This window comes from Camelus ferus, chromosome 13, assembly GCF_009834535.1.
Source record: "Camelus ferus isolate YT-003-E chromosome 13, BCGSAC_Cfer_1.0, whole genome shotgun sequence".
Lineage (NCBI taxonomy): Eukaryota > Metazoa > Chordata > Mammalia > Artiodactyla > Camelidae > Camelus > Camelus ferus.
This window is the reverse complement of record NC_045708.1, coordinates 22,578,128-22,605,238: the sequence shown is the minus strand read 5'-3', so window position 1 is coordinate 22,605,238 and position 27,111 is coordinate 22,578,128. Positions and strand designations below refer to the sequence as shown.

At 42.9% G+C, this 27,111-nt stretch overlaps 1 protein-coding gene across 1 annotated transcript; it reads right to left on the bottom strand.

The window, feature by feature from the left end:
- Nucleotides 1–57: 57 nt before the first annotated feature.
- On the bottom strand, nt 58–27,111 carry HDAC1 (histone deacetylase 1). Its single transcript, XM_032495805.1, has 14 exons — nt 27,038–27,111; nt 20,743–20,855; nt 12,146–12,263; nt 7,692–7,766; nt 6,135–6,273; nt 5,533–5,674; nt 4,363–4,455; nt 3,040–3,148; nt 2,817–2,957; nt 2,184–2,292; nt 1,956–2,086; nt 1,529–1,681; nt 942–990; nt 58–662 (listed from the first exon to the last, which is right to left on the bottom strand). Exons 1-14 carry the CDS (start codon nt 27,084–27,086, stop codon nt 635–637), a joined length of 1,449 nt encoding a protein of 482 aa, XP_032351696.1. The 5' UTR covers nt 27,087–27,111; the 3' UTR covers nt 58–634.

The following is a 27,111-nucleotide window of genomic DNA, read 5'->3' as shown; positions in this document are numbered from 1 at the left end:
AAGCATAAAGAAGTATTGTCGAACCCAGGGATACTACTAGGAGACGAAATCAGGAGAGTATAGAAATGTACCATTTTATTACAAAGATTCTCACAAAAATGAAAATAGTATCTCAAAAAGGAAACTAGACTACCAATCTTCACCTGCAGAATTGGGGGAGGACAGAGGGTAGGCAGTGTGAGTTTCTTGGCTCACTGGGGGCCAGTAGGAAGGTATGAGAACAGAACCAATCTAAAAATGGCTGATGTTACCTTAAGGAGCCTGGAAAGAACAGGGGGTCCCTGGAAACCCAGCCACCCCTTCTAAAATGCTCAATAAGGGCACCTTTTCAAAGCTGAGTACTTCAAGATTTTGTCCTATGGCTGCTTAAGCGTATCCCTTACACGGAGACCTGGCATCCTTTATGGTTCAAAATTAAGAATTGGGGAGAGATGGGTGGCAAGGCAGCTACTAGAAAAGCTCACCTAACAAGTGTGCCCTGAGCTCAGGGCCCTGGTTCCTGTCTAGTCCCTGGGGATATTTATATTTAATATATTTTTATATAAATACACAGAGAAATAGAAAATATAAAATCTGAGGGGTTATGGGCTAAAGGTGGGGAACTTGGCAAGAAGCCAGAACTAGAGAGGTCTGTTCAGGCCAGCTTGACCTCCTCCTTGACCCTGTGGAGAGAGAGAGCAGAGACTGGCATGAGACAACCCACCCCAGAGGCCTTGAGGCAAAAGTGGGTACAAGACTTTCACAAGACCCGGGCTGCCCAGGTGACTGCTGAGGGCTGGGGCTTCCTAGCTCTGCCTGGAACTGCAGAGAGAGACAGACTGGTCCCTGAAAGAAGCCTTTGTAAACTGGACCAGCTGTCCCTGCGCCTTCCCTCTCAGCATGGTGGGACAAAGGGGCTGGTGCTCCAATGCCAGGGGGATGACAGACAACTCCTTCCTCACCCTTTGGCTTCTTGCTTCTCCTCCTTGGTTTTCTCCTCTTCTGCGACTTCTAGAACATAAGAGTGCAAGGATTTGAAGAGTGCAGCCCCTCTGGAAAGGCCTGTGGGCTCTCCACTTACCCTAAAACCCCTTCCCCAACATTAGAGCTCACTGGACACAGAAAAGAGGAAAGCCCATCACAGGTCCTCCCAGACAGCCCTGGAGAGAACAAACAGGTCGGACCAGTTTCTCAGCCTGCTAGAGCCTGAACTCGGTGGGCGGAGGCAGCCCCCTGGGAAACGGGTAAAGCACTGGGAAAAGGGCTTGGGTGGTATGTGAGAGCCATGCTCTGACCACGGGAAGCCCAGGCGTGTCCCTGGCTCTGCAGCCTGGCAGGGCTCAATCAGCCAGTGAAGATGACGAATTGAGTTTCATTCTTTTGTGGGCCCTGCCACTTCTGGGAACCACTGAAAGGTCGAAGGAGCCAAGGAAGAGCCCCACAGGAGCTGGCAGGGCCTGCGTCAGCTCCCTCCTCCCAGTGCCCTACATAAATTCCTGCTCCAGGGCCTGGGGCTCAAGACCCAAGTCCTGGCCCAACCCAAACTCACCTTTTTTCTCTTCTGGGTCTTTCTCTTTCTCATCTTCTGTTTTGACTCTCTTGGCCTTTTTAAAGTTGGAAGAGTTTTTGCGACCACCTTCTCCCTCCTCATCAGAGTCAGAGAACTCCTCCTCACAGGCAATTCGTTTGTCCGAGGAGCAGACTGGGAGGTAATGTTAATTATGGGTTAGAGAGCAGATTCTTTATCTTAGGGTCTGCCCAGTGCTTTCCTACATGTTCCCCCAAAATACACCAAGGGAAGGACCAAGACAAGGAGGGGGAGGGAACCTTGGACTCCCTAAATTATCCCTATAGGCACAGGAACTTGGGTTTCTCAACAGGTGGGTAGCTTGGGGAGCATATAGCCAGGAACAGAGCAGGGAAGTCAGAACTGCCTACAGAGTGCACAGGTACAGGCCCCCGGGGCTGGGTCTTACTCGAGATGCGCTTGTCAGGGTCTTCTTCATCCTCGTCTCCACTCTCCTCCGGAATGGCATCCTCGGGAATGGCCTGCATTTGGACCCCAGGTGCGTGGGGCAGCATTCTCAGGTTCTCAAACAGTCGCTGTCTGTGGCCAATGGTAGACATGTGGGTGACTGGGCTCTGGTCAGCGATCAAGCAGAGCCTGGAATGTTCAATTGGGGGGTGGGGTGGGGTATACTCACTTGATCTTTTCCAGATACTCATTTGTATTCTGGTTGGTCATATTGGAAGGACTGATGTGAAGTTTGAAATCTGGTCCAAAGTATTCGAAGTAGTCGTTGTATGGAAGCTCTAATTGGGGCAGGGGGGTAAGAGAGTCAAGAGACCTGGCCACCAGGGGACCCCGAGAAAAGCATTTGTAGGTTTATCCCAACTATCAGAGAAGCATGCCTCCAAGATAGGGTGAGACTTGGGTACCTATAGGATTTTAATTTTTCTAAAGCCAGTCTCCAGTGTCCATACCAGTAGTGTGTGTGTGTGTGTGTGTCACTGAGGAGAAGGCCAAAGCCCCTCATTTAGAAAAATTTAGGCAATGCTCATTGGGAAAACTCCCTTACTCACTACCACAGTTACCCTACAGAGCACAGACTCCAGAGCTGTAAATAACCACTGACAATTTTGTCCAGACCAGAAGCAAGGGGGAGATGGGACAGGTCAACTGCAGGACTCAGGAAAAACTGACTGCCATGGACTGAAACATCATAACAGGACAGACAGGAGAATCAGAGTCAGAAGAGGAGAGGTTGTATAGCCAATGGGAAAGGGGCCATGAACTTAAGGACACAAGAGCTCCAGCCTGGCCCTGGAGCTATTACCATTTGGGATCTCTGTGTCCAGGGCCACAGCTGTTTCGTATGTCCAGCACCGTGCAACATTACGAATGGTGTAGCCACCTCCTCCCAGCATCAGCATAGGCAGGTTGAAGCTCTTCACAAATTCCACACACTTGGCGTGCCCTTTGGTGGGAGAAGGAGTGCTGAGTTACAGGAGCACCCAGCAGGACCCTGCCCACCCATCCCTACACTACTCAAGTCTCACCTTTGATGGTCAAATTGAAGCAACCTAACCGATCCCCAGACAGGGAGTCGGAGCCACACTGTAAGACGACCGCACTGGGCTGGAACATCTCCATTACTTTGGACATGACCTGAAAGGACACAACCTGGTCACTACCAGCCTCAAGAAAAGCTATGCAAGGTTCAGGTTGAAAAGTGTGGGTGCAGCACTTTTTTCTGCTCCTTATTACCCACTCCTACCTTTCCACACTCCCTCATGCTGGGTGCTGACATACAGAAAAGGGAGTACCAACTTGGGGTTCTCATTTCCCTACTTTGTTCAGTTCTCCAATTTGAAAGGATCGCCAAGAGCCTTCTAGCTTCAGTAATGCTGAACCTAAAATGGCCTCCTCATCGATTCCTGAATCTTTCCCTTCTATCTCTGCTCCAAGCTCCAGTACCACTTGCTCTAAGAAGTCTTTCTGACCCTTCACTGCATCTGCCCCATGCATTTGGTCCTACAGACTTTGAGCCTTATACTGTGAGGAACTTCACTTTCGTATACATCATTCTCACAACTAGATTCTAACTGAGGACAGAGACCATAACTCAGGCTTCTCTGTCACCCTTATTACAAGGCACGTAGTAGGCATTGGTGTTTGCTAAATAACTACCTGACCTTATTAGGTTACTACTCTAGTAATGGTTGGTTCCTTGTTGCTTACAGGTGAAGATATAACTCCCTAGCATGACATTCAAGGTTCCCTTTGAAATACTGACCCCACAAACATTTCCTACCACATCCTTCAACACTCCTCCCCGACATCATACTAGCCTACGTACTACATACTGGCACCTCTGTGCTTCTGCTGGTGCTGTTCCCTCTGCTGAATGCCACCCCTCCCCTCCAGCCCCCACCTCCTCCTTCACATAGGTAACTCCTCATTTTTCAAAGTCCAGCTCAAATGTCACCACCTCTGTGAAATCATCTCTGACTGCCCTTTCCCCAGCCTAGGCAGCAGTTTCTCTTTTGCTTCTCTGTTCATCCCTCAGAAACAGCACTGACCACATACCGCTGGGGATGTGCCTGCCTCCCACACCACAGACTAAGGTCTTCAAGGGCACAGACTGTCTTAGATATTCTTGTATCCAACAGAGGGCCTGCCCACAGAAGGCATCGATAAATATCTGGATGAATTTTGTTCCCCTAACTGGCCATACAGCAAGCAATCCAGGGTTGAAACATATCTCATCTTCCAACCAGCCCCTCAGCGGGGAGAGATCCCTGAGCTGTTCTGGGGGTGCTTTGCTACCCCTTCCTTAGACCAACCCCGTTTATAACCCAGGTGACAGATAAGCCACTTACCGGCTTGAAAATGGCCTCATAGGACTCGTCATCAATCCCATCTCGGAGCGGGTAGTTAACAGCATAATACTTGCCTTTGCCAGCCCCAATATCCTAATCAAGAGGAACATTAAAGTAAAACTGAAAGATGAAGCTAGGGAGAAGTTCAAGGCTGGGGGCTGGAAGGCTAAGGAAAGAGGCAGTGGTTCTAAGAGAGATAAGCTGGGCCCATGAGGTGGGCCAGGGACAGAGCAGGTTAGTACCATTCCCCTCACTGGCAAGTCTGGCTCACGTCTCTGGACACACCACTGAGTCTGCACCCAGACTGAGAACTGCTCATGGGGCCAGAGACTGAATATCCTACCCCGCAACATGAGACCTCTCGCTTTGGCCTGTGGCAGGGGGCTTGGCCACAGAAATAACACCTACCTCATGACAACCCTTTCCCTTCCAGAGAGCTTTACTGCTCACTCCTCTACTCCCCACTCTCCTCTCTAGCGAGGTGTGGAAGGAAAGCAGAAAGGGAAGAATTCTTCAAGACTGTAAATGCTCACTTATTCTAATGTTTGCCATAGCAAACAACTGAATTATTGCCACTTTTTCACCCAGGGGCTACTGGCATGGCAAAGTGGCTGGTCTCATTGTATTCATGCTAATACATGCAGTTTAATAAATGAGCTTCCAAGGATTCTTATCCTGAGGTCCATGGACGGACTTCAGTAAGAAGTGTCTATTAACAATTCGATATTAAATGTAAAATTTCATGTACTTTTCTGAGGCGAGAGTACATAGCTTTCAGTCAGATGGTCAAAGGGGAAGGTAACCTAAAAATGTTAAGAACCCTTGAGATGGTCCATAAAGGTCTCAATTCCTAGCCCATGGGAGAGAATCTGATGTTTCTAGCCTAAAATTCATGCTGTCTGGGACATCTGAATAGTGTAATGCAACTCAGCTGTGGTCAGGAGGGAAGTGAAGTGAGTCAGGAGACCCCCATCCCTCCCAACCCTTTATGTACCATCATTCCCTTCCTCCAGAATAAGAAAAGGAAAGAGACCATGGCAGGTGTCCCAGGCTAGGGTGTGGTGGTCTGAATGGCAGTAGAGGCAGAAGGTGGTTTTTGGTGACATGAGATAGGAGAGTTAGAGCTGGCAGCTGAGGGTGAGCTGGTTGGCCCCTGAAGGGAATTCTCACCCGTAGGTCCCCAGTTCCTGGGAAGTACTCTCCATATTTATGAAAGGACACAGTCATGACTCGGTCTGTGGTATAGAAGGCCTCTTCCACGCCATCGCCGTGGTGAATATCAATGTCAATATACAGCACCCTCTGATGATACCTAGGATCAGAAGGGGGTCAGGGGGGTCTGGGGGCTCTTTGGGAGTGGGACGCGCCAAGGGCGCCAGGTCCCAGCTTACCGGGCTGGCTGCCTCCCTCAGGTATCTCTAAGCACCAGAGACGTGGAAACTGGCTGAAGGAAGGTGGAAGAGCGGCAGGGTGTCTCCAGAGGCCTGACCAAGCCGACCAAGTCCGATCTTCCTACTCTACAGCCAGGGTCAACTCCAGCCACACAGGGACACTCTGGAGGCAGGATCTGAGCAGCGCCTGCCCCTGATCTTGCCGTGGGCTCAGATCAAATCAAGACCCCGTCAAGGAGAGGATGGCCAGAGACACTCACCGAACACATCCTAGCCAGCACAATGCTAGGAAAAGCAAACTAGGGAGGCAAGCCCAAGGGAGAGGGAAGTGGGAACCTGGCCTAAGGTGCTCCTCCAAGAGACAAGGCCAGGCAGGCATACTTTAGCAGTTCCAGGATGGCCAAGACGATATCATTGACGTAACAGAAACCAGATGCTTCGGACTTCTTTGCATGGTGCAGGCCCCCAGCCCAATTCACAGCGATGTCCGTCTGCTGCTTATTAAGCTTCACGGCACTTGCTGGGCATGGGAAGAAAGAACACAAGCCTGTGACCAAGCCACACTCCCCCTTCCCCCAAGAAGCCAAGGGAACCCAGTTGAGAGGTGGGACCTACCTATTCAACAGCTGTATTCCACAGTTCACAAGCCAGTCCTCTCCCCACACCCTATTCCAACCAGGAATAAACATGATATTGGCTACTCTAAAAAAACCTGTTTTCCAAGCTGAGGGTGGTAACTCATTAGTAGGCCTTAAATTCATTTAGTGGGTCATGATTAGTATATATATATATATATTTTTTTTTTTAATGAGATAGACTACAATGGAAATAACAGAATTAACAGTAATGGTAACCTTTTGTTACCTTTTTTAGCTCTTTTGTGAAACTGGCTTCGGGGGCGGTGGCGCACAGTGTGTGCACACATGTGCATGCACAACCCAGATTGCAAGTGTAAATGTATTTCTTACTGTCGTTCATGGTCAAAAAAATTTTGAAGATACCAAAGGTAGTAGAGGCTTAAAGTACAAATAGGTACAAGAAGTGAGAGAAATGCACACTCATATGTACAAGTGCATTCGTGGCAGCCTAACTTAAAACAGCAACAAAAAGAGAGCAACCTGAGGGAATCAATTATATCAACTGAAGTTGGTCTGTAACATGGAATAATTATGGAGCCACAGGAAATCATGCTATAGATTATTACAGTTAGAGAAATTTTAAAGAGGTACTAAGCAAAAAATGTAGGTGCAAAACTACATCTATATAAATCACACATTTTTGTAAAATATAGATGTATATATGTTATGCCCAGATACATGCACACAGAAAAAAGAATGGATGTACAAATATCAAAATGGTAATGATGGTTATCTGTGGACAGTGTGATTGTAGGCATTTTTCTTCCTATGCACTTCTTTGTTTTCTGAGATTACATTGTGAGGCAGTAGGAAGTAGGGAGGAAAGAAAACAATGATCATAGAAAAATAAATATTTGTTAAGAAGGAGTAGAGTAATCCTGGAGGTAATCTAGAAATTACTAATGGAAGCGAGAGATATGTGGAGAGTATTTCTGGCCTCTAAAGGTAATTACCATGCTCTTTTGTAAGACACAGATGATGACACTTCCCATTTTTATAGCACTTTGCAGTTCAAAAATTGCTTGTAAGTATAGCATCTCAGTAACCCCATGAGGTCCGCAGGGAATTGCTGTACACAGGATGTCTTGGTAGGAGAGGACAGTCAAGGACACCTGTCTGTACCATGTCAGATTGAACCTGGGCCGGGACTGGGCCAGAAGGACATTTTAAAAACCTAAGGTGAAAACCCACAGGACCATTTCACACGGTCACAGCTCAGCCCCACTGGGATAGCGGCCTAACAGACAGACCTCCCAGCACAACCCAGCGCAGCCCTTGAGAAGGGATGTATATTCCTTACCCACAGAGCCACCAGTAGACAGCTGACAGAACTCAAACAGGCCATCAAATACTGGACAGTCCTCACCAACGTTGACTTGAAAAACATAAGCAGAAGGTTAGTTTCCACAATTTCCTTTAGGTTTTATTTACATATTTATGAGCTGATGGAAAAAACACAGAATCTGGATTCAGAAGACCTGGCTTCTCGTCTAGGCTCTTCTATGTAATGGCCGTGTGAGCGCGTCACGTAACTTTCCTGAGCCTTGGCTCGGTATCTATAACAAGCAATAATGACACCCACCTCACCCAACTGTTGAGAAGATTGACAGAAATCCTACATGGGGAAGCATTTAGCAAGTAAGTACTTGGAAAATGTTGGCTCATTCCTGAGGGAGAAAAATTTAGCCTCTTACTCCACTGTGGGTTCGTTCCTGGACCTCACTGCAGCTGACCAGCAAGGAACAGAAATCCATGCTATCACCAACTAAATGCGTAACAGTGTGCCAGACACTGTGCTAAATGCTTTAAATACCTGATGACACTTATCCTCACACAACTTCTGAAGTAGGATGTGGTCATGTTTTACAAATGGGGAAACAAGCTCACAGAGGAGATCTGCCAGTAAGTGGCAGAGGCGGTATTCAAGCGTTTGGTCTGTCTAAAAGCCTATGAAAATATACGCTGGCCTTTTCCCCCGTAATTTCATATAGACAATCTCACATGATTCTCCTAACAACCCATAAAAGCTGGACAAGACAAATATCAGCCCCACTGTGCAGAGGAACAAACAGATGTGGAGAAGTTAAGCGACTTGCCCAAGGTTATAGAACCAGGCAGTGGCAGAACCAGAGTCCAGGTGTCTTGACTCCCACAGTCCAGTGCTTTTTCTACTACACCAAGTGACAACTGGAGTAAGGTTATTTCAGGCCTAAAGGGGTAAAAGTACAAACTAACACGTAATGAGGAAACACATGCAAACAAAAATGCAAATGAAATGAAAAAGACAGGATGGGAAGCACACCTGAAGGTTGTAGACTCAGAGCTAGAGAGGAACCTTATGGCTCCAAGTCTCCTCTCACAGAAAAGGAAAACTGCTGAGACATCAATGATACACAGAAGTTAGAGGCAGGGGTGGGGCTAGATCCTTGTTCTCTTGCCCCAGCCTTCCCACTGCACCCACTATTATCCACAGGGGTTCCCAAAGCAGAACATGGAGGAGGAGCTCTAGGATGAGGCAGGCAGGACAGCCCAGCTTGGACTGTAGTAGCCTCTTGAGACACAGCTGAAGCTCAAGATTGGCAATAACCGCAAGAGTTACCAACTCTGGCACTGGCACTGTCCTAAACTTGGAGGATGCCCTGGTCTGGTGCCCTGCCAAGAAAAGTGCTCTGAGGAAGTGTGGCGTGCACGAAGGGGTGAGCAGTGGGCAGCTCTCTCCCCCACTTAACAGGTAAACACTGGGAGGCTGTGTCAATAAGAACTTTGCTCCCTAAGGCTAAGTTATTTATTTATCCACTGGCAATCAATTTCCCCCTCTGGCTACTTCCTCCTTCGGTGAGTTTGGCCTGCCTGGGTTTCCAAAGCTTTGCTTATACTCCTGTTTGGGATGTGGGGCCCCCATGAGACTAAACCGGTATTTTAGAAACAGGGAAAAAAGTATTTTCCTTCAGGCCTTAAACCAACATGTAGCTCAAATGGCCAGCCCATTATTCCCAGCCAAATGGAGCTGCGTGATTACAGATGGAAGAAGGGTAAAATGGGAGAGCAGACCTTCACGTGGGCTAATCTGTGAAGCAAGGGAGGACTTTAATATGAGTTTTCCCTCTTCCCACTATAAATACTTTTCTCATTCTTAGGCTGGCTTTAGACTGAACGGGAGCAATACTGGGTGAGAGATGGCGAAGCAGACATAGGTGGAGAAGGCAGTATAAAGTCTATTGCAGAAAGAGATGCATGGGATTAAACACTGACTTCAGGATGGTGCTTAAGCCTTGGGGGGGGGGCTCGTAATTTGGTGGAGGTGGGAGTAGAAGAGAAAGGGCATGTGATCTAGGAGATGCACCCGGGGGGCTTCAACTGTACTGGTAATGTTTTATTTCTTAGGGTGATTGTGGGGACATGGATGTTCATTATATTATTTTTACACTTTTTTTGCTATGTCTGAAATATTTTATATGCAGCATATTTTAAAATACTCCAGAATTAAGAGACTAGATTTCCATTCTCCATTCTACCACTATCTTGTATGACCCTGGGAAAGTCCATTCACCTCCCTGGGTCTCAGTTTATATATCTATAAAATGGACAAGAATGGCCCCTAAATTTACCACCGTAAGTCCCTTTTATCATGTTTCTATCATGGGCCTCATGTTCTGATAGACTATCTGTCAAAAAAACGGCATTTATTCATGTTCCCATTTTCAATTCTTAAATACTAGGTCAGAACTTCTCATTAAGATTCTCAAAGTGACCACAAAGCATTTAAATTATATGCTAGCCAGGAGCAAGGAAACCTTATTTATTTGCTCTTATTACAGGTATAACTTCCTAGGTCAGGTGTTGGTAAATACTGAAAAAGAGTTCAGCTTTTATATCGCTGTTATTATTTCTGTAGACAACCCTGATTATAAAGCACTGCCCTAAGTGACACCTCTCTAGAACCTTCTCTTTTTTTTTTAATTTATTATTTTTTGGGGGGGAAGGAATTAGGTTTATTTACTTTTAGAGGAGGTACTGGGGATTGAACCCAGGATCTCCTGCATGCTAAGCTAAGCATATGCTCTACCTCTTGAGCTATACCCTCCCCTCTAGAACTTCCTGAATCAAGTCAGTAAGGTGCCTTGAAGTCCTTAGAAAGCCTCGTTCTTCCTACCCCCACCTTCAATGAGAGAAAATCTCAGACCTAATTTTTTCATGCACAACTTGAGAAAGCCGATTTCAAGAAAACTGGAGCAGACTGGGAGCCAGAGCCAAACCTGTGCCCTCCCAAGGGCCTAATATGTTGTCTGCCTTGACAGATTTGAAAATAGCTAAGGAGAGCAAAAGCTACCACTTACTGATAGTCGGTACTTTAAATACATTATCTTACTTATCCCCCAACTTCCATTATGAAATAGGCACTATTGCCTTCCTTTTTTTTTAATTTTTTTTTGGGGGGGTGGTCATTAGGTCTACTTATTTATTATTTGTGTTTTTTTTTTAATGGAGGTTCTGGGGATTGAACCCAGGACCTCATGCATGCTAAGTATGCGCTCTACTATTTCAGCTATACTCCCCCACCTTGTCTCCTTTTTAAAGGGAAAACAAGGCTCTGAGAGGCTAGGGGATTACTTAAGAACACACAGCTAAGTGGCAGAGCTAAAGGATTCAAATCAAGATATCAAAGTTCATTCTCTTGCTTCAATACCAAGTTGCTTCTCTAATGAGAGCCCTCTCTGCTGATAGTGGAGCCTGATTGCTGGCCTAAATAAGTTATGGAAACCCCTAAAGCCATCTAGTGCAAAGGAATGAAACTGCCTCACCTTGGAAGGAAACAGGACCCTGCCAATTCAGACAGTAAATACTTCACTTAGATGGGGCAGCAGCTCCTGGAGTTGTGGGTGGCAAAAAAGCTTAATGCTTCAGAAAAGGTCTCTGCGGTTCTGTAATCATTACCACTGCACAATTATTGTAACAAATAACCTTGGAAATCAGACTACCTTGTGGCCAGTAGCAACAAAAACGTGCCACAGATTTCCTGATAGCTCAAAATAAGCTATAAAATAAACTAATCAAAACTTCTGGACAACACTGTTACATTGTTTGATTATGAGATCTTAGGTGCTAAGAAATATTTTATAAAATAACACAAGGGAGAAATCAGATATGACAGTTTCTTCCTAAATTTCAACATATTTTTCCCTCACAGCTAAAATAATCCTGATAATTCCTATAAACAGGGTGTGGCTTCTGAGATGGGACCTGTTCTGAGTTTCAAGTCCCAGGGAACATGGGTAGAATCACCTCAACTCGAAGGTTACATCATAGAGAGTCTATTCTAAAGTGGTGCTAAATTCTCAATTAATATGCACAAAGTAAGAGTAGTTACAGTTGCATGGAATGACATCCAGTTCATTTTACAAAAGAAAAATCTTAGGGGAAGTGACTTGCCCAGTCAGTTAAAGAGTCAGAGCTGGGACCTGTATCTCCTGTCTCCCCCTCCACGTCAGTGCTTTCTCCATTACAACAATTACAGTTTGGGGGGTATAGTGTTGTGAACCAAACCGGACAAAGTTCAATCTCTATTCCTTACAATCAGGAAATAAGGAAAACCAAACTTGAGAAAAAAGAAGCACTTTGGCACCCTTATTACAAAGCAGGGAAAATCAGGTGTCAGCTGAATAGGGGACACAAGGGAAGGCAGGGTGAGCCTCTCTAACTGAAGGGCGATCCAACTGGGGGCTTGAGAGTAGGGAGGAAACAGAATGGACTTACATCTCTGCATCTGCTTGCTGTATTCAGACATGTTATCTGGGCGGATGGAGCGCAAGAATTTAATGTAGTCATCACTGTGGTACTTGGTCATCTCCTCAGCATTGGCTTTGTGGGGGCGCTAGAGGGCAGAGGGGAGAAAGAGCATGTTATTCTTGACCACTGCCAGTCTTCACTCAGCACTGAGCACTGAGCTATACGGAATAAAAAAAATTACTGATCAGATTCAGGTCTCAAGAAACTCACAACCTAGGTAAGCAAATAAGATTATCAAGAGATATTCAGTATCTCAAGATCTAGACTGCAATTCAAGCTCATTGCTTAGGCAAATCTGCTTTTTTTGTTGTTTTTCATTTTAAAAAATTGTTTTTAAGTTTTTAATTGTGGTGGTGGCAAGTCTATCTCTTGAGCCTCAGTTTCATTGACTAAACAGGGATAATGACATCTACCACACAGGGAAGTTGTGAGAATTGGGTGAGACTGTTATATATCTCTTTGTAAGCTGTAAAGCACTTTACAAATTATTACTTCTTTTTAGTATTAAATATAGTATATAATTATGGGCCAAATGGCTCTTAGAGTTCAAAAAGGAGTGATTAGTAATAACTGAAACAGATGAGAAACCCTATATAAATCATCATCACACCAACAATTCTGCTCACATCCTCCCCATTAAAACTTCCTTGACATAGTAACTTCCTGATTATCACAACATTCTGATTTACCCTCACCTTTTTAAAAAACTCTCTTCTCTTCCTCTCATCCCTTAAAGGTGGGTCTCCTTCAAAGATAACCCTCTTCTTTTCTAATTACCAGTACTTCTGTAGTTTATAAAGCATTTTTAATACACTAACATTAATTGTGTTTACTCTGTGCCAGCCACTGTTTCAGGCACTTTATATGCTATCTCATATGATCCTCACAACAATCTTTTAAAGCTCATACTATGATTATCTTTACTTTACAATAAGGAAACTACAGTAGAGAGGGGTTAAATGTAATTTACTCAAGGTTACACAGCTAGTAAGCTGGACTAGGAACCCAGAGGTCTGGCTCCAGGTACTATTTAACTCTCTTTTAATCCTCACTTAATATAATGAGGAATATTAAGACTGAAAGACAGATACTGCTTTATTAAAAACACCCATAGTGAAAGAAGCAAGATCTGGCTCCAAATACTAAGTTGTTTTTACTATACTAAGCCCTTATCCTCTTGGCAATGTCATCAAAGCCTCTGCTTTGACTATCCCGTCTACATAGGTGACTGCCCAGATTCTCACTCCATCTTTATCTCTGTTCTGAGCTCCAGATTCACAGTTCAAACAACTTTCCAACCAGCCCCACTCACGAACCCTAGAGGCACTTCAAATTCAACTGGACATGACTTGTTGAGAGCCTAGAGGCATTCAAATTTAACTTAACTTCCAGAACTTCTCTTAGGCTATTTTTGTTAGTGATACCAACATCCACTCCTGCTGAAAACCGAAGTGTCATCTTTAACTCTGTCCTCTCCTGACTTCCATTTCACTCCACTGCCAATCCCTTTCATTGTATCTCTGTCATCTCAATTGCATCCACCACCTTATTTCTCCTCTGTGCTTCTTTCCCAGGTTTCCTATTCTCACCACCACCCATTCAGTTGCTCAAGACAGACATCAAATCTGTCTACTTCCATCCCCAGGCCACCACATTCTGGCTTGGATCATGGCAACAATCTCCTAACTGGTATTCCACTCTCAACCGTAACAACTGTGAATCTGTTCTCAATCCTACAGCCAGAGTAATCTGTCTAAAATTCAAACTGAATCATGTCACTCCCCTCTAAAAACCTGTCAGCAGCTTCATTACTCACAAGATCAAGCTTAAACTCTTTAACCTGGCTTGAAAAATCAAAATAGTAGAGTCCCTGCTCACTTCTCTAGAATCCCTCTAAATATTTTATGCTGTAGCCCAAATTTAAAGCACTTATAAGAGTCAGGAAGTTTAGCTAACTTGGTGCTTAAAACAAATAAAATACTAGTGAGCACAGGGCAAGCCTTTACACAGCTCTAGCTGACTGCTGCCATGAAGGAATCTGGGCCCGACTGCCAGATCTACTCTGAGGCCAGGAGGAGGCCTGTCTTCATTCTAAGAAAATAGCACAGACTCCTGGCACTTAGCAGATGCTCAATAAATATCTGTTGTCCTAATAAATTAACTCTCATTTGGATTATTTTTTGGCCTCCTAATTGGTTCCATTTATATCCAGCCTTATCCTCTTCCAAACTATCTTCCATAATGGTGTCACAAAAATCTTTAAAAAGTCAATGTCCTCTAAAACATTCAATAGCACAAGAAAAGATTCTAAATTCTAACATGGTAATCAAGAAACTTTGCAAGGTTCCATTTCCAATCTAACTCCTCCCTACCCGCTTTTGTAAATATTATACTCTAGACAAACAACCCTTCCTCAACAAGACCTAGAGAGCTTCCCACCTCAGTGTCTGTGATCACGCCTTCCTACCATTTGACATTCATCCCTATCCCAAGAGTCTGAAAGACAAAACCCATCTCAAAAACCGCCTCTTTTACAAAGTAAAAGCAAATCTCACCCTAAGAACCCATCTTCATCCCAGGCCACAAAGTTCCAAGAAACATGACCTCACAATCAAAAAAAGCACACGAGGAAACAAAAGCGCTAGGAATGAGAGCCCACAGAAACAACCAATAGCAGAATCAGATCTGCAGGGGCCTTAGATATATGTTTAAATAAAAAAGAACTGCATTGCAATTCCATACACTAGCAAATAATTTTAAAATAAATGAGATGTAATTTATGGTAGCATTAAAAAAATGAAGTACTTGGAAAAAAAATCTAATAAAAGATGTACATCACCTTTATAGAGAAAATTATAAAACTTTATATTAATAGCCCAAATCTCAACTGCCCATCTACAATAGCATGGATAAGTTGTGGAATAATCTGCAATTAAATACTATACAGCAATTAATATAAACAAGCTACAGCTACACACACAAAATGTATACTGTATAATTTCACTTATATCAAGTTCAGCAAAATTAAATTATTTAGGTGTGGATAATTAGGTATTTAAATTATGATGAAGAGCAAGGAGGCAATTAACAGAAAAGTTAGGATTCTAGTTACCTCTGGGGAAAGAGGCTGGAATTAGGAAGGGACACATGTAGGTTTCTGAGGTACTGGCAATGTCCTATTTCTTGAAATAGTTGGTGTTTACACGTACGTTTACTTTATATCAATTTTATATCAATGTGTTAAATTGCACATTTGTTTTATGCACTTTTCTGTACATGTGTTATATTTCACAGTAAAGAAGCTAAAGGAAACCTTTATATGAGACATTTAAAAAGACCTAAATAAATGGCGATATACCATGTTCATGGATTCAAAGAGTTAATATTCTCAAAATATGAATTCTCCCTAAGCTAATGAATAGACTCAATGAAATTTCAACCAATATCCCAGTAGATTTATTTGTAGCACTTGATGAGTTAACTCTAAAATTTATACAGAAGTACAAAGAGCAAATAGCAAGTCACTTTTTCTTTTTTTTTTTTAAGAATAACAAGGTGGGAGGACTTGTGCTACTAGATATGAAGACTTAATAAAAAGCTATTATAATTAACCCACTGTGGTACTGGCATATGGGGCAATAAACAGACCAAGTCAACAGAACATAGAGCCGAGAACCAGACTCACACATAGTTCCCGGCATAAAGTAGGTGCTTAATAAGTATTTGTGCAATTAATTAATAAATATGGACATTTCATATATAAAAGTGGTGGCACTTAGATTAGGAGGGAAACAATAGACTTTTCAATAAATTAGGTAGGACTATATGGGGGAAAAAATTTCAGTGGATTCCCTACTTCAAACCTTATTAAAAAAATCAATTCTAGATATAGTAAATACCTGTGTGTGAAAAGCAAACCTACAAAGATTTTAAAAGATTAACATAGAAGAATACTTTATGGGTTGGGAAGGATTTCTTAAGACATAAAAAGCACTTATAAAAGAAACAATAAATATGGCTATATTAAAATTATCTCTGTTCATTAAAGACACATTAGATTGAAAAACAAAACCAGAGTAGAAAATATTTATAGCAATATACTAACAATGAAGTATATATACCAAAATATATAAAGTACTGTTACGAATTGGTAAGAAAAAGAAAGGCAAACAACCCAAGAGGAAAATGGGCAAAAGAAATGAAGACATTTCACAGTAGAGGACATACAAATGGTTAATAAACATATAAAGAGATACTCAGTTTCACTGGTCACTAGCAAAATGCAAATCAAGACCACAACTACATATCGTTTTTTTCATCCATTTGATTGGCAAAATTTAAAGTCTAATTCCAAATGTAGGAGAGGATGTGAATCAGGGTATCTCTTACACATTGCCAGTTTATTCAACCACACTGAAAAACACTTGGCATTTAATATTCACATACCCGATTGTCCAGCAATTCCACTCCTAGAGAAATAGCCCCAAGAAAATTTTACATGTATGCACTAAGAGACATGTACAAGAATATTCATAGTCCTAATATTTAAAGCTTAGATACAAATTAAGATCATAGGTCAATGGATAAATTGCAGTATACTAACATGATAAAATATTATTCAGCAGAGAAAAATGAAAGAATTCAGGTGGATAGATTTTACAAATACAACAGTGAGATAAAAGCAAGTCCCAGAAGACTATACATAGCATGAGACCTTTTTCAAAAAGTCAAAAACAAGTAAATGAATACTATACATTGTTTAGGCACATGCACACATGATAAACATAGGAGAATAATATGATAAGCAAGAGAATGACAAACATGAAATTTAGAACAGTGGGATGTAGGAATATAGATGTTCATTGCACTATTAAAATATTTAAGTAAAAAATGAATGAATAAATAAAAAAATTTTTAAAAAGAAGGCCAAGCATGAACCTTCTTTTGATGCTTATAAGCCAAAGATAATGAGTAACCCAATTCTGTGTATCTGAGGTCCTATTAAAACAAAAAGAAAACAAAAACCAGACAATCAAAAAGAAAAATACATAGAAGGCTTGAACAGGAACTTCAATGGGGAAATCTGTAAAAAGATCCTCGACCTCACTAGTAACCAGGGAAATACAAATTAAAGTAGTAAGATACCATTTCATGTATATCTAAACTGGCCAAAAAAATGTAAACATGACAAAATCAAGTGTTGGCAAGGACTTGGAGCAACTGCAATTCTACATTGGTGGCAACTGGAAACCATTCTGGCATTACCTAATAAGGGTGACTGTGCATACATCCTGACCCAGCAACTCTACTCCTAGTACATCCCTTAGTGAAACTCTACAGCACATGTGCACCAAGGAACATGTTCAAGAATGTTCACAGCAGCAGTGTTTGTAATAGCTCAAAACTAGAAACAAATCAAATGCCCACTAACAATAAAATAGACAACTTGTAGTATATTCTTTCCATGAAATACAGTGAAAATAAATACAGCTACATGTATCAACATGAATGACTCTCAGGAACATGTTGAGGAAAACAGGAAAGTCACATAATAAATACTGTATGGCTCTATTTACATAACATTCAAACATGTAAAACTGAAAAATGTATTTTTTAAGAATATATACTGATAAACTTATAAAGAAAAGGAAATAATAAACCCCCAAGTTCAGCGCAGAGATTAACTCTGGGGAAGAAGAAAGGATCAGGGAAGGACATACAGGGGCTTTAGCAGCCATGAAAATATTCCTTTTCTTAAACTAGGTAGTATTAATTATAATGTGATTCTTTATACCCTACATATATTTTATAAAAATTCTACTCAATATTTTATAAAGACATTAAAAAAAAAAGAACAGAGGCAATGAATAAGAAGCCTGCAAATATACAAAATTAGCATCCAAGGCAAGGAAGAGAACAGGATTCTTAACTATGTAAATAGGAAGGTGCCTGGATGAAAAGTGAGGAATTAGGTTCTGGGAGAGACTAATTAAATGTGTAGAGACGGAATTGGAGGAGGAGCGAGGAGGAAGCAAGGAGGATGACATCACGTAAAAAAGACTCCAACGTGCCTCCTTCAGGTAAAGAAACAGAATACAGCAACTTCTATGAGAAGTCTAGGGAGCTTCTTTCAGGACTGACTCTCAAAAGCCATCACTTTCAGGACAGACACTAAAATAAATGGTTGTTTGTGCTTTGCGAAAGGGATGCTAGGATTATAGCCCAGAGAAGAAAGAGGACAAAGGGATGAATGCAGAGAAACACTGTTGGGGGAAGAGGACTAAAGATTTAAACTTAATAAAGAGGTAGAACCAGAGAAGGAAAAAGATCACGTGAAAGAGAACAATGTCTAGAGATTTCAGAAAAAGATTATACTGGGGTTTTGCTCCAGAAGTTTACAACAAGAATACCACACAAATGAAGTAACCACCAATAAAGTATTATTATCTCCTATGACAGCCACTGTTGGTTGTTTCCCAAAAAGCCATTCTCCCCCTTCTTGTTAACAGATTTCAATTTGGTGCATGTTAAGGTACCCAGCCCCAAGGGTCAAATGTGATTAGTCTAAGCCAATTGCTGGTGAATGGTCTAAGAATGGCAAATGACCCAATGAGATTTAAGGGGAAATCTGTTAGGAAGCTTGTAAAGGAACGGTTTTGCCTCTTTAATTAAAAAAAATACAGTGTAGGGTGAGGGCAGTGGAAAGTAATCCAAATTAGGGTTGTTACAAGGATTACATGAAATAACAAGTAGCCTTGGCTTCGTCCCTAACAATCTACAATAAATGTTAGTTCATTTTGCCTCCCACTTAAAGGTAGGACCCATTTTTAAATATTAATATCACTCATAGAGGTTAAAATAGTCCCTGCGGTATGACAAGAACTCAAAAAAACATATGTTGAATAAAAGAAAAAAGAAACAGTGCTTGAGGTAACTTTGAAAATGAGTAAGATATGACTGGGCAGAGTAAATAATCCTCCCAATCACGATGGGGTGGAAAGAGGCAGAATCTGATCTGACTGCCTTGGAGGGGGAGTGGCAGGAAAGGAGGCAAGCCGAGGCCAGATCAGCCTGGTGCAGACGCACAAGCTACAGGCAGCTCCTTAAGGCCCTGGTGCATACTATTCCATATTCAGACATCTCTTTTATCTAAATGCTAGCTGGCTCCCTAGAGTCCCTGAGAACCTCTGCTAACTTTCATGTTTTTCATTCCCAGATGCCCTTCACACCTAAAAATGCTCTCTGGTCCCAAGACCCGTCTGATCCTCTGTCTACCTCCCTTCCTCGCTTCCCCAGCTGCCTCCAGTGGCTCGGGACATGACATGACCATCTGGGACAGAAAACTCATCTTTCAGTCTCTAGAATTGTGAGGAAGGATACTGTTGTTGTGAGGTTACCTAAGCTGTCAGTACAGACTTTAACAACAGACTCTTACACGCTAATCATAAGGCAACGCAGGCTACCAGCCCCTCTTTTAATTTTCTCATTTGGACCCTTGGAACAGCCTCCTAACTGACCTCCCTGCTTCTAAAATGCATGCCTATTCCACTCTCTCTCATTTAAAATACTTCATTTGTTCTTCACAGACTCCAAACAAGGTTCAAACTGGGAACCTCCGGACCAAATATGGTCTACAGATATACTCACGTATTTTTGTTTGTACAAACAAACTTGGGCCAACATTTTAAACCTGGGAGATTTTACATAACAATCTAGAGTGCTGGCTCCTCTTTAAAAACTGGTAGGTGAGGCTAAAATCATCAGCTAGAGCTGAGTCAAGAGCTTAGACAGTCTATATTCTCAAGTATTAGAGACTTGGCACCTAGTTCAACAAGGTCTCTATCACTTTTTTTTTTTTGGTATTGGATTTTTTTTGACCCTGGCCCAGCAGAGTAGCTAAGTATAATATATCCAACCACTGCTGACCTTTCCACCTCCAGCTCGATTTGCTTACACCTGTGAACTTTACACACAGCAATACCTACACACTGAATTACTTATATTTTCCCCAAACACACCATATTTTTCTTAGCTCTCTGCCTTTTTGTATACATTCTTCTCTTGGCCTGGTCTGCCAGTCCCCTCCTGAAATCCAGGCTAAATTCTATTCAATCTTTAAAGCACTGCTCAGATATCACCTCTAGAAAACATTCCAAGGCTCCCTCCTTCACTCCTCATTATCTCTGCATCTTACATATTTTTTAATTGTTGCACTTACACACTGTTGTACAATTTATCTGTGTACATGTCAGTCTCCAGCACTAGAGTAAGCTCCTTAAAAATGAGGATCTCTGGCGGGAGGGTCTGGCTCAGTGGTAGAGTGCATGCTAAGCATGCACGAGGTCCTGGGTTCAATTCCCATTACTTCCATTAACAAATAAATAAAACCTAATTACCTCCCCCCTCTCCTTCCAAAAAAAACCACAGAGGATCTCTATCATTTACAGTATCTGCCACAGAACAGCCAGCCAACACATGTGATAAATGAGTAGTTGAAAAAATAAGATAATGAATGACATATGGGGAACCAGAGCTGACGAGGGGTGAAGCTCCCAGTAACTCACATAGATTTCCATTTTTCGGTAGAGACCATAATTAAGCAGCAAATTGTGAGTCATGCGGATTCGGTGAGGCTTCATTGGGTGGCCTTGTCCATAATAGTAATTTCCAACATCCCCTGAAGAAAAAAGAGTGACGGTTTCAGTGACATAGTTAGACACACACTCCCAGGAGAACCCACCAATTTTTACAACAAACTTCCGGGCAAACTCTCTGGTTCATTCTAGGCTCCAAGATTCTCACCCACCTCAAGGAAGGGTAACTCCAAAAGAAAACAAAAATAGCAGGGGACTCCAGTGAGGTCAGCACTTAAGGATGTCAGTCTAGCCTAGTTTCTTCCCCTGAAACTCACAGGCACTAGTGTGAGGGGGCCATTCCAAAGCTACTGGGGAACAGCAGCCAGTGAGGTGACTCACCTCACCATATCTCCAGTGAATTCACTCCCACAACAGAAAAGTAACCATCAATACTGAGAAATTATTGTGAGTCGCAGTTCACCTCTTTGTGTTTTTCCACCTAGGCAATTTCTTTTTACTTTTAATTTATACACAATTTAAAAAGCTTCATTATGTGGTTCCCAATTCCACTGTAGATTAGAAGTAGCAGTTTAAATAAAAGAGAAAGAAAAGTCATAAAAAGTAGATACAATTTTTTCTTTTGGTGGGGGGAGATAATTGGATTTATTTGTTTGTTTTTGGGGGAGGTACTGGGTACTGAACCCAGGGCCTTGTGCATTCTAGACATGCACTCAGCATGCACTCTAACGCTTGAGCTATAGCCTCCCCCCGACAATTTGTTGAAGTGTAGAGTGTTCTGGACCATTTAATGGGCCATAAGCATGCAATACACAGTTCATTAACTCCTAGGTTCAGTCTCTGTATTGTAATTGATACAATAATAAATTTATAGCAGGATAATCTCAAATCATCATTAAATGATTAATTTATGTTTGATATACTTCTGTTAAAAGTAGAAGATATAAAAAGTACACTTTTGAACTGTTATCCAAACTGGTTTTATATATATATATAAACACGTAAGGAGTGAAGTGAACCCTTAGCTGTCTGGAAACTTGATTGTACAGAATTCTTTTTCTATGGGTTCCAAATAGACAAACTGTAGCTAAAACTATTGGTTGCCTCTCTGGCATCCATCCCATCCTTCTCCCATTATGTAGTAGCCATCCTCTTAGTGGGACTGACACATCTCTTGCTCCAGAGAAAGGCTTTGCTTGGCCTAAGCTAACACAGTTCACCTCTTGCACATTGTGACACTTTATGGTGTCAAAACACATTCACATTCGTTTTCTTACTGGATTCTCACAATACCCCGTAAGATAGTTAGGACCGGGAGTATTCTCATTTTATAGATAAAAAAACTAAACTCATCATCTCTTGCTTCATCTATAGTAAGAGCCTTCTAATTGGTCCCTCTGCCTTCAATTCAAACTATCTGCCACACTATCACAAGTTATTTTCCTAACACACAGCTTTGATAGCATCACTCCCCTGCTCAGAAATCCTTTATGGTCCCCCATACCTACAGGATAAAAAATAAAGAACAACTTCAGTAACCTGGCATTCAAGGACTTTCTTAATCTACTTTTCCAGCTTCCTACCACCACCCTACCCTACCACACACACACTGCTCTAGACCTGAGTAGGCAAACTATGGCCCTCGGGCCAAATACAACTAGCTGCCTGTTTTCTGGATACATGATGTTACTGGAACACAACCATGCCCATTAGTTTACATATTGTCTATGGCTGCTTTCAGATCATAATGGCAGAGTTGGGTAATTAAACAGTTACCAGAGACCCACCCATATGGCACACAAAGCCTGAAATATTTACTATCTGCCCCTTTACAGAAAGTTTGCCAATCTCTGCTGTAAACACACTAGATTATTATTAGCTTCCTGAACATGGCATTCACCTCCACACCAAAGTATCCTGTGCCTTTGACCTGGAATGTCCTTTCTTCTCTGATGATCTTCATACTACAAAACCAAGCTCAAGCTCCAAACATATTTATGATCAGAACAAATGGTCTCGTCCTCTGCATGCAGTTTTGTATATAGCATTTAATCTTGTTTTGTATCTGAATTATTTACATATATATTTTATAAGTCTAGTGCTCCTCAAAGGCAACGACGAATACGCCCTGTACATCACAGAGGCTCAATAAAGATTCAAGGAATTGAACTGAGACTCAGAGAAGTTAAGTGCCTGCTCAAGATCACACAGCTAATGAGTGATCTGGGAGTCAACCCTTCTAGTTCCAAATCCAGTATGCTAAAAGCTACTTGGGATTTCCCAGGTACCTGTATCAGTTTGTACTTAATCTGGAGGGCTCTATGAGTCTACTTGGTAGAAAGTTCCCAGAACAGTATTTCAAAATCACATGAACTACACACCCAAAGATCTCTCCTTGGAAGTCCATCAGGATGAGGCAGATCTTTCAGCACCAGTGAAAAAAAGGTCCCAACCTCTTATGTACTGTGATTTGGTAATTCCAGAAACAGGCTTCATTCCAGGGAGCAATGCACTGTGGGGAATGCCACCAATAGCATCCATGCCACACTCCAATTCTCTCTGGCATAGACATGGCCTAGGATAATCCGAAACTTCTAAACAGCTGGATATTTAGGGTCTCATCCTCTTCTCTCCCTTTTTAAATAAAGCTTATTTTTTGAAAGAATTCTAGATATACAGAAGAATTGCAAAGTAAAGAGTTCTTAGATACTCCACATCCAGTTTCCTCTATTATTAACATTTTACATTAGTAGAATAACTAAAAGTCCATACTTTATTCAGATTTCCTTAGTTTTTACCGAATGTCCTTTCATCCTCTTCTCTTAATCTTAGTGAAGCCTCCGAGGGCAGGAACTGTGCTCTCAGCCAGAGTCACAAGCCAGAGCATTGCATGCAGTGGCATTCAATAGGGACCCTGTCCCATACAGACACAGACTTTAAGATGCAGTAGCAGGGAAGGTAGGCAGAAAAGTTTGTTCCCAGGGCTCTTCAGACAACCTTATCAACATTGGGATGGGAGAACAGGTTCTCAAGGCATTTGCTGAGACATTCAGATGCAGACCGAATTTCTGGGCAGTCAGAAGTCACACGGTCATTACTATGTTATATAATTGAATTCCTGGGCATGGGCCTTGATCCCTAGCAACTCCCTTGCCTATGAACCCTGAATCCAACCAAGGTTGAGACCCGGGAAACTGAGATAACTTATCTAGAAGGCTAAGGGGGCACCTGAGGTTTCGGCCTATAGACACCATCCTTTCCTTAACAGTTTTTAATCAGGTTGCTGAGAGATTTTAAAAGAAATAATCCTTTTAGATACATTTGGCCCTCCCTATCCACTATGCAGAAGCCTGGATAAGAACAGGTTCCTAAGAAAGGGGTGGGGGGGTTCCTGTACTATGCCATTTTATATAAGGAACTTGAACATCTTTTGCAGGGGTCCTAGAACCAATTCCACCCCACACACCCCTGCAGCTCTCCTCTAACCCTGCCCCGTGGATACTGAGGGACCACTGTACTACTTTTAAACTTTTAAAGAGCTTATCTCACTATTCTGATAGTTTTTCAGTTTCATAGGAGAGTGGCCTGAACCTTGGAAAGGTAACGTGACTTGCCCAATACTTCAAAGCTTCTGAGTGGCAGAGCCAAATCTAAGTCCCAAACTAGTGACCTCACTGCAAAATTCACAAGTAGTTTCTCAAAAAGTAAGAAATGTCCCTTGTCTAAAGACTGAAGTCTTTCTACTTTTTCTCTTTTTGAACTGAGTGTGGAGATCACAAAACTGTGCAAACTAATACGGCTACAAAGTCACAGACTTCAGCCTCAAATGGGCCCTTACCACTGCCCAGCAACTCTTCCCAATTTATTTTCTGGCTCCTTCTTTCATAATAGCTATTTAATAGCTGTCTCTCTTCAAGACTCCTACATTACTAACTGCCCTCCCCCTACTCACAGGAAAAGGAATATTCTCTTACCTCATCTTGAAAACCCCCTCCACTTTCTCCCCATCTTCTCCCCTTCAAACTTATCTACCTTGGAACTTGTTCTTGCCACTTACCCTCTCGTTCCGATGGAACTTCCTGTTGGAAGGCTAGTGTACCTCCCTATGCTCTAGTTTCCATCTCACCTGGTCTCCTCAGGAACCCTCATAATTACTAGCCCTTCTCTCCAATGTCTTCACCCTCTCTCTCTGGCTATTTTCCATAAGAATTTGCAAATAGTCAGCTCTCAGCCACTACATCTCCTCTTTATCAACAATCCTCCCTCTGCTCCAACAAGCTTCCTTTAAAAAGAGTCCAACCTGATGTCTTCTCTTCACTCATCCATTCATTCAAGCTACTGCAATTTAGCTTCAGTTCCAAACCCTGTACAGGAAACGGTTCTTGCCAAGACTTGGCCACTACCTCCCTATTTTGGCTTCTATTACCCAACACTTTCTGGTTCACTTATGTCTCTGGTCATTCTATCCGTATCTTTATCCAGTTAATCAGCAAGTATTTATTCACAACTTATTATGAGTTAGGCACTGTCTTGGGGACCGAGCATACAAAGGCAGACAAGACATGATCCCCTTCCCTAAGGAGCTTATTATCTGTAAGAAGTAAGAACAAATGGGCAATTCCAATACACAGTGACAAGTGCTATGACAAGGGAGTACTGAGCATAAAGAACACTAGATTTTTTCTCATCCACTTCCTTAGAATTTCACCCTGGATCCTCACCTCTTTCCATCCTATACAACTTCCTGTATAGGATGCGGGGGTGATCGCATCCTCTTCCATAACTAAAATTACCACTATATGTATGCATGCTGACAGCTACTAAAAATGTCTGTCTTCTCATTTGTCTTCTAAATTGCAGACCTGAATCACCAATTGCCTACTGGACACCTCTAGTCGGATATCCCCCAGACATCTCAACAAGTATTTCTTTAAAAAATGAAACCCTAAGTTATCAACTGACATGGCCTTCTCCAAACACTCAGCATCAAACTGCCCAAACGAGAAACCTTGTCTTCTTCCTCACTCTTCCATTGATGAATTTAATCTCTGTCCCAGATGATAGTTCTAAGGTATAAATCTGATGATGTCACTAACCTGCATACAACTTCAATGATTCACAGGGCTCTCAGAATAAAGTCCAACTTCCTTAGGGTAGTGTGCCCCACCCTTCATGATCTGGTCCGCATTTACTTCTCCAGTCTCATCACTTGCAACTTTTCCCTCACCCCTGCTCCCTACTTTCTAACAGTGTATCCTCAAATCTATGCCTCCACCACACTGTACATTTTAAAGGTGCTGTCCTCTCTCACCTTTCAGCTTTCTGTTATCTTTGCCCTTCCTAGGCCTGGCTAATAACTCCCATTCTTCAGGTCCTAACTGAGATGGCACCTCCTTCCCTGACACCTCAGGCTGGGCGGGTGCTTCTCTGTGCTCCCAGAACCCTCTGAGAGCTGTCCTTCCTCTCAGCCTCATAGTGGAGAGCAGTCTCTCCAGACTGAGAGGAAGATGGCAGTGCCTTGATCATCACACAGCCCCAGCCCCTAAACACTACCTAGAACAGCTGCTCAACAGATTTCTGTTCAATGAAAAAGTCTTTTAACAGGTTGTATCCTTCTTTTCTCAACCCCAGAGGTCCCATTTCCCAGCAGCAACTGCAGGCACCGCTGGGAGACAGGGGGAGGGGAGCTGGTGACCACTAGGTGGTGAACCTTGCAGGCCTCTCATCGGAACAGATGAGGAAGGAAAGGAACAGTGAGAGATCTTCAGATTCTCAGCAGGAACATGTCATCCTGCAACCTTCTCGATCAAGTTCTGCCTCCCCTCTTGGACTCAGCCTCCCCTCTAGGAGGCCCCCTCAAACTCCACAGCCGACTTCTCCAGAATTCCCCACCAAGGTGACCTCAGGCTTCCCCGGGCCACCCTCTCGGCCTCGGCCTCGGCCTCCTTCCTCAGATCCGACCTCCTTCCCCTTAGCCTCCTCTCTCAGCCTCGACCTCCTTCCCCCCAGCCTCCTCCCTCAAGCTCCACCTCCTTTCCTCTTAGCCTCCTCCCCCAGCCCCGACCTCTTTTCGGCCTCCGCCCTCAGCCTCGACCTCCTTCTCTCAGCCTCCACCTCCTTCTCGCAGCCTCGTCCTCCTGCCAGCCTCCTCCCTCAGCCTCTCCCCAACGTCTCAGCCTCCCCCCTCGGATCTCCCAGGCTCCCACTCCTGGATCCGGCCCGGCCCCGGCCCCGCCCCCGCCTCCGGCGCAAGGACGGTGCTCACCATCGTAGTAGTAACAGACTTTCCTCCTGGTGCCCTGAGTCTGCGCCATTTTGCTCGCGTCCTAACCCTCCCGT

What these genes read in the sequence shown, in the direction of transcription:
- HDAC1 (XM_032495805.1), bottom strand. Translation starts at nt 27,086, where the DNA reads ATGGCGCAGACTCAGGGCACCAGGAGGAAAGTCTGTTACTACTACGAT. An exon ending in CTTCAATTTGACCATCAAAG is followed by an intron (nt 2,958 to 3,039) that starts GTGAGACTTGAG and finishes CTCCCACCAAAG; the next exon opens with GGCACGCCAAGTGTGTGGAA. An exon ending in GGACACAGAGATCCCAAATG is followed by an intron (nt 2,293 to 2,816) that starts GTAATAGCTCCA and finishes TGCCCCAATTAG; the next exon opens with AGCTTCCATACAACGACTAC.